Raw genomic sequence first — 10634 nt, 5'->3', positions numbered from 1 at the left:
GATAAAGTTTGTAAAATGATACTTTTAGCCTGCGAAATGTTTGTCTTGCCCCATGATTGTCATTATCGCCTATGTACGCGTATTATAGACGATAATAACGGTGCAAGACGAATATTTTGCAGGCCGAGAGTGGGTCATTTTTCGAATTTGAGCCATTGTAAGGGTCATTCCGTCGAATTTCCATGAGCCAGACCAAAACAGAATTTTCAATTATCTGATAGGAGTACAAAGTGAATTGAGTAAATATTAAATCACCCATTCTTTAGATCCATATTCAAATTTATTTTATTTATTTATTAATGTGGATTGAGTAAATATTAAATCACCTTTTCTAATCCCCGTAATTCTTTCAAATTCACTCATCACTTTGATTAATACATAATTACCAACTTATATAACAGATTTAACAAACAAACAAACAAAAAATAACAGAATGACACGTCATCGTCACCTTTAATTTCATTTTGTTCACATTAGCGGGAAGATAGAAGCGAAGCAATATCATTGATAGACCAGACAGCCAGCAAGCCAGCCATGGCTTTCTCAATAGAACGCGATAACCTCGTCTTCAAAGCCAAGCTTGCTGAACAATGCCAGCGCTACGATGGTCAGCTCCCTCAGCTTCCCTCTCGGATTCTATCAATATTTTCAAATTATACTTCTAATTCTGATCTTGTACAGACATGGTGGATGCAATTAAGAACGTCGGGAAGCTAGGTTTAGAATTAACTATTGTGGAGAGGACTTTGCTAGCCTCTGGCTACAAGTATCTGGTTGGATCTCGAAAGGCTTCCTTGCGTATTCTTTCATTGAAGGAACAGAAGGAGGAAGCAAAAGGCAACGAGCTCAGCATCATACGGATCAAGGAATACAAGCACAAAGTAGAATCAGAACTCTTGAACATTTGCAGTGATCTTATAACGTTCATCGATGATTATATGATCCATTCCTCTACCGCTGGCGAATCATTTGTGTTCTTCAATAAGATGTATGCAAGGCTGCAAGTGTAGGTTAATTGAATGGTTGGAATCTCGATTTGTACCTGATTAAATTTATGCTTTGTTTGTAGGAAAGGTGATTATTACCGCCATTTGATTGATTTTAAGATTGGGAAGCAGGATATGAATGAGGCGATTGCTAAGTCGCTCCATGCATTTCAGGTCTGATCAAGTACTTTTACTATTTCTGGAATTAGCGTTCCATTGCTTTGAAAGATGATCTAATTTGTTCATATAGGAAAACAGCCAGCCAGCCATAACAGATCATTGAAACAACATGTTAATTAGATCATTGTAACTCGATCTACAACTTTCAACATTTTAATTCATCATTGTAACTTGTTTGCAGTCTGCTACCACAGCAGCAGAGTCTGATCTATCTCCTATTAATCCTATACGATTGAGGCTGGCCTTGAGTTTCTCTGTTTTCTGTTTTAGCGTCATGAAATCTCCCGAAAGGTAAGCATTTCAGTCCGTCATGTTTTTATCGTTGTTCTTAAACGGTATTGGTTATTAATTTATTTTTCCATTTTGCAGAGCATACTTCCTGGCAAAGAAAGCGTATGATGATGCTATTTTGGAGGTGGATACGCTGTCTGAGGAATCTTACAAAAATAGTAGATTAATCATGAAACTCTTGAGAAATAATCTTAAGATATGGACCCCTGAAGTCAAAGAGGATGGAGGTAGGTTATGACTTATGAGGAGAAATAACATGCAAGTATTTTAATTAGATGCATCTAATTTCTTAAGATGGATATGGTGCTATAAGATGTCACTTTAAATGCATAGTGGGTTCTCTGTAATTCACCTTATTGTCTTTTTTATTATTGGAATAATCTCGTTTAATATGTTTCACAGCAGAAGAAGAGCACAAAAGGCTACTGACAACTCTAAACCAGATGGAGATAAATAAAAGTTAATTTTCTTGTTAAAAAAAGAGAGGTAAAAACTATGTTTGAGAACTTTCAATATTAGTGTAAAATTTGCTTCTCATTTCACTATCACGGACACTTTGACATTTATGCTATGTTACGTCTGTTTTATTGCAACTTTATTTTAGTTAGCAGCTAAGGTTAAGACCCTCTTAAATAATATTTTATATATTAAAGGGCTGGACAGGTGATTGGATGATAATGGGTTTAATATGTTAGCTTGGGTATGGGCTAATTAATTTCTTATTAATCTAATCTGTTATCATATTTTATTTTTAGACTACCTAACTAAACTGTTTATATAAATTTTTAGTTATTTTAAATTTATGAGCTGAGTTAATCTATAATTCGACTCAAGTATTTATTTACTTTCACATATATATCCAAATTAACCACAACTCTCGATCCGACAATCCAAACACTTTAAAAATTAAGCATTATTATTTATATATATATATATATAAATTAGTTTAGAAATAAAATATCTCTGATCTTTTAAGTCTCGTATCGAAAATAAAATTGTACTTATAAAATTGTTTTTAATTTATAAGTTTAGTTGATATGGATATATTACTTTTATATTATTTATATTTAAAAAATGTTTTTATTTGTTTAATTAAAAATATAATATTTAATTATAATTGAATAATAAAATAATAAAATAATCTATGTCTCGTTGCCAAGCCAAAGTAATGGTTTTGGTTTATGCTATCGTCATCTCCACTTTTCACACAATTGTGTAAGCTACAACCAACTATATTTAAATATATATATATATATATATATATATATATTTAAGTGATTGTTTATTATTATTATTATTATATTTAATATACTAATAACTTTTAATATAAAAAAAAGCAAAATATCAGCAATTAAAAATGTGGGCTTAGCTTCTCTGATGGGCCTAGATCCAAATCTAACTTTGAATTCCCTAAATCCAGTGAGATTTGTGGGAAAGTCCAATTTCTCTGTGAGCACCGCGCGCGTGGTGCGCACAACGGTCAGTAAAAGATGGCATCCAATGGAAAGTAGAAAGCACGTTATGGTCGGCGAGCGTGATGATCATGATTCAGTAATTTCAGCCGTCCAGTCCTGTCCCCGCGTAATTCTCTTTCTCTTTCTCTTTCTCTTTCTCTTTCTCCCATCACTGTGATCAGATTCATCTACCAAACACACACCACGATCTCAGTTCTATTGCCAACCAACCAACGATACTTGAGACTTGTGACTTGAGAGAGAAGAAGCATCATAGATCGGCCATGGCTTCCTCAAAAGAACGTGATAACCTCGTCTACATAGCCAAGCTTGCTGAACAAGCCGAGCGCTACGATGGTAACCTCCTTCCTCCAGATCTGCAACTGAAACACCGATAGATAATATGCTCTAACTAAAATTTACTTATAATTCTGATATTGTGCAGAAATGGTGGATGCAATGAAGAACATTGCCAAGCTAGATTTGGAATTAACTATTGAGGAGAGAAATTTGCTATCCGTAGGATACAAGAACGTGGTTGGATCTCGGAGAGCTTCCTGGCGTATTCTTTCTTCGATCGAGCAGAAGGAGGAAGCAAAAGGCAACGAGATCAATGCCAAACGGATCAAGGAATACAGGCACAAAGTAGAATCAGAACTTTCCAACATTTGCAGTGATATCATGATTGTCATCGATGAGCATCTGATTCCTTCCTGTAGCACTGGTGAATCATCAGTCTTCTTCTATAAGATGTGAGTTTAATTAACTATGCTCCAGATTGATTCGTATTTGTTTCTGATTATATTTATTATGCTTTATAGGAAAGGCGACTACTACCGCTATTTGGCCGAGTTTAAGGTTGGCGAGGATAAGAAAGAGGCTGGTGATAAGTCACTCCAGGCATATCAGGTCTGATTAGCTCTTAATTGGTTCTTATAGCAAGAAGACATTGATCTTTCTGTATCTGGTTATCTATCTACATTTTGTACATTCTTAGAAATGTTTTCTGGATTTCTTACAGATTTCTGCAGTTTGGGACTGACTATTTTTACATAAGGATACTTGAGTGATGTTTTAGATAGAAAATTTGGATGCTATTCAAATTCAAATTAGAAGTTTGGATGCTCTGTATATGAGCTTCTTAATGACTTGATTTCTTCTTCATAACGTTTTGTGTTGTTCAACGTTTTAATTTGTTCGTTGTAACTTGTTTGCAGTCTGCTACCACAGCAGCCGAGTCTGATCTGTCTCCTACTCATCCTATACGATTGGGTTTGGCTTTGAATTTCTCTGTTTTCTACTATGAGATCATGAATTCTCCTGAAAGGTATGCATTTTATTTAGTTCAGCAAATGGAGTAAAAACAAAAAATTATCTTAGTTATACATATTCTAAATGAAGAATGGGTTTTTGTTTTCATTTTGCAGAGCCTGTCACCTGGCAAAACAAGCTTTTGATGAAGCTATTGCTGAATTGGATACTCTGAGCGAGGAATCTTACAAAGATAGTACACTAATCATGCAACTCTTGCGAGATAATCTTACGCTATGGAACTCCGACATCACAGAGGATGGAGGTAGGTGCATTGTATTTATTTTTAACTAGTTTAGTACAAATCTTCTTTGTGTTCTGTTTCTAGATGTGCTTACTTACTAACAGGACAAATCTTTGAGTATTTAAGAATTTGGTTTGCGATTTGACCAAGTCATATGGTAAATAAATGCAGATTTCTCTATTATTTCATATAACCGTGTTTTCTATCATTCACAAAGTTCTTTTTTACCAGTCATGAATCTAGTGCATGTTTCTATTATTCAAAACTTCCTCTTCTTGTTTTCTGCTTTACACTTTCACATAATGAAAATGTTAGTGTTAGAGATAAACCTTTCAAGACTTCTCCAGGTACAAATAATGAATATATGTTGGTGATCAGTATTGTAATTCCTTCATTCCATGTATATCGATTAATATTCCTCACTTTCTTACTGCAGAAGAAGGGCACAAGGGTAATGGCAACTCTAAACCAGATGAAGAAGATTAATAGAAGGTGCTTATTAATTACCACCCTTTGCAGCAGCTTATCCAATGAAACATTCATTGACTTGTTCAAAATTTTTACAGTGATGAAAGCAAACGCCTGCAGGTCTGTCTTTTCCTTATTCTGAGGAGGAACTTCCAATTCGTGTAAAATTTGTTTTCCATTTCGATCAAACTATTTTAATCACGGTCACTGTGACATTTATCTCGGACCTTGATATTGGCCAAATACAATATTATGATTTATGTTTAACATTCCCCATCATTTGTGTTTCCTTTAATTTAATTAGAGGCTAATAAAGCTCAACTTTTAGGTTTGAACTGATATTCGAGGGGTTTCTTTTGTGTGCCTTGTTGTGTAAAGACTACATAATCTTTTAATAACTGTTTGTTTCTTATAAAATTATGATTATATTATTTCTATTTATCTCAATTAATCTCTTAAAGTTAACATATGGAAATCTGAAATTTCACTAATAACAAAATTATAAATATCTATTATTATTATTTTTCAAATTTTTTAAAGTTTAATAAATGATTAAGTGTGATAGTGGGTTACAAGTTTAATAATTTTTTAAATAAATATATTTAATCCCATTTTTAATTTTTTAAATAAATAAATATATGAGGCTGACTTGTTTCTTATATAAATAATTTTATATAATAAATAAAGAGCCTTTGCATGTATAAAGGAAAACCTTTTTTCTTTCCTCCTGTATTATGTTAGCTTTATGCTTTTTTTCTCTTTTGAATTAAGTACTTGTTCTCTTTTCGATTATACAATATATATATATATATATATATATATATATATATATATATATATATATATATATATATATATATATATATATATATATATATATATATATATATATATATATATATAATAAACCTAAAGGAAATAGTCTGCAGATCCATTCCAATGATTTTTCACCTGAAAGTGTGTCAGTTATGTTCTTTAAGATTTGTTACTTTGCTTAGAAGGCTTGGCCGGATCAATTGTTTTTTTAACTATATCTTTGTTACCTTGATCATAGTTAGAACCGCTGAAAATTACACTTATTTGTAAAGTATCCCAAGATCGGGACGTTTTATTATGACTTACATCTATCGTGTGATTTTAAGCATTCAATTAATTGTTGTACCTTGTTAGCTAAGTTTTATTTCATCTTGGTTTTTCTATAAATTTGGTTAAAAGTGTAATGGACCCTATATATGATTTATTACTAAGATGAAAACCCAGTAATAAGTTAAATTTACTGAGGAATAATAGTTAATTATTTATTTCCTTCTTGACCAAGTATTTATTCAATATAATACCACACTCTCCAAGTCTTCTCAACTTTCAAGTCTTGGCACCAAAAGGCCACACCAAGTAGCATATTTGAAAATTAGTTTTAAGAAATAGTATATTGACTGTAACTTAGATTGAATATAAATTTTGGACTGAAATTCAAAATCCTATTATTTAATAAATAAATAAATAAAATGTGGACAAATATGAGGAATTAACCATCCATGCTATATACATAATATATATTATAAATATAAAAGTAAGGAAAGTGATTGAATTTAATCAAGAGTGGTTGGTAATTATCAATCTCATCACCATCCGTCATTTTTTCTTTACATTAATTTCTTGTCAAATGAAAAAGATTAATTATCCACAGTAAATGCTAAAAATAAAGGTATTATACTATTTTATTATTTTAATTGAAAGTTAAAAAAAGTCATATAATTTAGAAAATCAGCATTAATGAACTGATTTTATTAAATAAGGAAATAATATAATTACTAGAATATAAATAATAATAATTAATTAAAAGCTAAAATAAAAAGTATGTTTATGTCATTTTATGATAAATTGGGATTCAACCAACACTTTTAGGATAATAACTATTTAATTAAAGTACTAAATTAATTAAAACAGATGGCTGTGATCGAACGGCAGTCAGCACTTAGCCATGATCAGCCAATTTTTTATAATAATAATAATAATAATATATTTACTCTTCTACCCCAAAACCCAAAATAAGGAAAAAAAGATCAGCAATTTTGACCATCCAAAGTGTTCCTCCGCCTCTTGGCCGGAAAACCATGCTGAAAACCGCCATGCGTCGCCGCCATGGACCGCCACTGGTCTTGCAACGCCATCCCTTGATTAAAGTCGAGAGCTTGTATTTTGGAAGCATCCACGTAAAGACAGTTTTCGGAGAATCCGGCGGCGGAATCAGGTGGGTTGGGTTTCAATTTCCGACGACCGGCTCCGATGGGTACGTTACGAAGTGCACCGCCGGCAGTCCAATAACGTTGGCATCCTTTGCAAAAGTGTCTTGGTTGATTAACGTTGTAATTGTTGAAGTAACAGAATTTAGTCTCCATACTTTTGCATCTAGGACAAGCTATCACTTTCTCTGGCCGGCTGTTCTTTTCATCCACCGCAACCGCCGCCGCCGCCGCCGGCGATTCATGATCATCGGAGGAGGATGAAGATTTGATCATTTCTTGTTTTTGCTCTTGTTTCTCGACTATTTGGATGGCAATAGTTGCACCAAATAGCTTGATTCCTTGGGATTCATGGCAATCCATCTTCATCATTGTCAGAGATCGATCGATCCAAATTCACAAACTGGCAAAGAAAATTTTAGAGAGAGAAATTGTTGATGATGCTTGGTATATGAAAAAATGTCATGATAGCGTGTACTCTTATATAATCTATTATATTATTCAACTATGCATTCATATAAAATATGGTTGGGGATAAAATTTTAATTTATTTTATTCCCTTAAAACACTTTTTTTTTTTTTAATAATATTCTATAAAAATATTCTCATTATCCTCAAATAACATTTAAATCCATAATTATTTTGGTAAAAAATCCAAATCTAATTTATACTATTCTATAAAAATGATATATTAAAATAGACCAATTATCTAACGCAATTGGAAATAAGATTAAATATTAAATTACTTTATAAAGCCAATAATTAAATAATTAAAAGATCGTGACTTTAAATATATATATAAAAATAAAAGTATTGAAGCCGCCGAGCCGAGAGACAGACAGGTGAGATTGATTAAAAAAAAAAAAAAAGTTGGTGCAGAGCTTTTCCAGTCCACATCATCATCTTGCCACGTCATTAAATAAGAGGGAGGGTGTGGGGCCCAGTCCAGGTGGATTGCTTAAAAAGGAGATAGGAAAATGGGAAGCATAAAGTGAGAAAGCTAATCAAGTGGCATTTATTTATTTTTTTATATGCTTCAAAGATTATGAAGATATTTTCTTGTGTTTAATTTAATCTAATTAATTATATTATATTATATATATATATATATACTTTTATAAAAGTAAACTAGAAATTTATAAAATCCTTGACTAGACCTGTAACAGTAAATCAATGAAATCAGCCGTTAAAGTAAAAATAATAATGTTTAAATAAGAAAAAAATCTGACATAATCTACCTGAAATAATAAAAAAAAGATATGGAATTAATGCTTTTAGTCAAGGAGTGGTAAATAAATATATAACAGAGTGTTAAATTTAAGTTTAATAATAAATATAGAAACAAGAGAAAATAAAATAAAGATTTTTAAAAAAAGTAAAAAGGAAGAATAATTAATTAGTGATATGGGTAGCATTATCTCAAAATCTGGATGCCTGTTTTGGTAATGCTTTTTTCCCTTTTATATTTTAGGTACCTTTTGGATATGATGTGACTTTTTCTTTAATTTTGGGGATCAGTTTTAGCTTTTGGCTTAGGTCATGTTTGGCTTGTAATTTCAATGGCTAAAAGTGGGGTTTACTTTAATAAAGGAATAATTTTCATAAATGTATATATATAATATATATGCTCTAAAGCACCCTCATTTCCACCACCTTTATAAACAGTATGTATGATCTTGACAGCCAAGTCTTTTTTTTTCTTCTCTTTAGTTGGAAAGTTGTGAACTTTTTTTTTTTTCTACTTTTAAATCCATCAAAACCTTTTTCTTTTGGGACTATATGAAATGATTTTGTACCAAAATGTCCTTTAAGAAAAAAAAATATACAATTCTCTTGATTGATAATGGGAATTACAAAAATGGAACAAATTAGAGCATTGAAGTTGTTTAAGGTGAATTGGTGGTATGTATAAGTTATGATTTTTTTTTTATGGAGGGGTAATATGGTCTTTTACCCAAAAAAGAATTAATACCTTGTACTGATAATGGAATGGATTAAAGGAGATAAGTATGAATTAAGAAATAGATTAGATGGATCTGGAAAAAAAGTACTAAAATGGGTCTAGCCAATTAGGTTGCTTCTTCTTTGGGGCTCCAATTAGTTAGGTACATTGCTTCTTCTTTGTGGCTCCAATTCAAGTTGTTTTTTTCATCCATTCAACTTTAAAATAATACAAAAGCAAAAAAGTATGTATTAGTGACCTTATTGGATTCATTTTCAAATGTTTGTGTTTTTATATTCAGATTTGCTAATATAGTGTAGGTTTAGAGTCTTTTATTGTCGAGACTTCGACTTTACTTTGCACGTTTCACTTTTTAATAATAAAATAAATTAATAAAATAAAATAAAGAAACGTTTCTAAATTGGACCACAATGTCAAATTAGATTAGCTTATTCGTTATGGATTTGATATTAACTAAAATGAGACTTTATCTTCCCTTATAAATTGAATAAAAAAATTAGCCCCATAACTTTTCTTTATTTTTTTTTGTTTGTTTTGTTTACTTTTACATTATAATTGTATTTTACTTTTAAAAATTCTTATTGGAATCAATTTATATACATTTTTATAAACAACTTAGCAATTTACTAGTGGGCAGTGTGGTAATATACATTCACACCTTGTTAACTTTTAATAATTTATTTTAATATATATTATTAAAGAGAAATAATTGAAAGAGAAAATTTAGATAAAAAAATAATAGAATAAAATTTAATTGACTAAAAAAATAGTTATGCAATCTGACTAAAAAATTAATTATGCAATCTGACTAAAAAATTAAAATAAGTTATTTATTCTCTTTTTTCTCGTATTTTTTATTTTTTTTTCAACTAAACTATGCTACTCATTCCTTCACTCCTTGTATTACATTTCACACCAAAATGGTACGATTCATCTAATTTATTATATATAAATATAGGTTGTAGTTACATTTAATTTTGATAAATGAAAACAAATAATAATAATAATAATAATAATAATAATAATAATAATAATAATAATAATAATAATAGACAGCAATGATGATATATTAGAGAGAGGCAATGGCCGTCTGGTCTATTTTGTGATTGATTGTGATTCTTTGTTATGATAATGAGGATGACTATAATAATATATATATATATATATATATATATATATATATATATATATATATATATTATTAGTCTTTCATTATTATTCATATACGTTGTGTCGTACATATTTTGTAATTATTATTCAATTTCGTGGGTTTTCGCCACATGATATTATTTATGCTTGTTTATTGTCTAGGTGTCATCAAGAGTTTTTTTTTTTTTTTTTTTTTTTTAATGTATATCATCTCCGAAACTTTCTCCAAGTCATATTGTAGATGTTTAAATAATTTATTTTTCCATAATTCTATAGTCACAACAATATTCAACCAATTTTGTTTCATCATTACATAAATCAATACCTAAAACAAATTATAAGTAA

General features: G+C 30.3%; 3 protein-coding genes across 3 annotated transcripts; 2 read left to right on the top strand and 1 right to left on the bottom strand.

The window, feature by feature from the left end:
* The first annotated feature begins 534 nt into the window (after positions 1–534).
* On the top strand, positions 535–1928 carry LOC124916560 (14-3-3-like protein C). Its single transcript, XM_047457292.1, has 6 exons — positions 535–607; positions 682–988; positions 1070–1160; positions 1348–1457; positions 1536–1684; positions 1863–1928. The coding sequence occupies exons 1-6, from the start codon at positions 535–537 to the stop codon at positions 1919–1921; spliced, it is 789 nt and encodes a 262-aa protein (XP_047313248.1). The 3' UTR covers positions 1922–1928.
* A 1129-nt stretch (positions 1929–3057) lies between these two features.
* On the top strand, positions 3058–5369 carry LOC124914724 (14-3-3-like protein B). Its single transcript, XM_047455324.1, has 7 exons — positions 3058–3268; positions 3357–3663; positions 3733–3820; positions 4129–4238; positions 4339–4487; positions 4903–4958; positions 5033–5369. The coding sequence occupies exons 1-6, from the start codon at positions 3196–3198 to the stop codon at positions 4950–4952; spliced, it is 777 nt and encodes a 258-aa protein (XP_047311280.1). The 5' UTR covers positions 3058–3195; the 3' UTR covers positions 4953–4958; positions 5033–5369.
* Positions 5370–6778: 1409 nt separating this feature from the next.
* Positions 6779–7608, bottom strand: LOC124914725 (dof zinc finger protein DOF1.5). The gene has a single exon (XM_047455325.1). The coding sequence runs from the start codon at positions 7547–7549 to the stop codon at positions 6998–7000; it is 552 nt and encodes a 183-aa protein (XP_047311281.1). The 5' UTR covers positions 7550–7608; the 3' UTR covers positions 6779–6997.
* Positions 7609–10634: the final 3026 nt, after the last annotated feature.

This window comes from Impatiens glandulifera, chromosome 9 (assembly GCF_907164915.1).
Source record: "Impatiens glandulifera chromosome 9, dImpGla2.1, whole genome shotgun sequence".
Taxonomy (NCBI): domain Eukaryota; kingdom Viridiplantae; phylum Streptophyta; class Magnoliopsida; order Ericales; family Balsaminaceae; genus Impatiens; species Impatiens glandulifera.
Note: the sequence above shows the minus strand (reverse complement) of the source record. Positions and strands in the feature narration are given on the sequence as shown.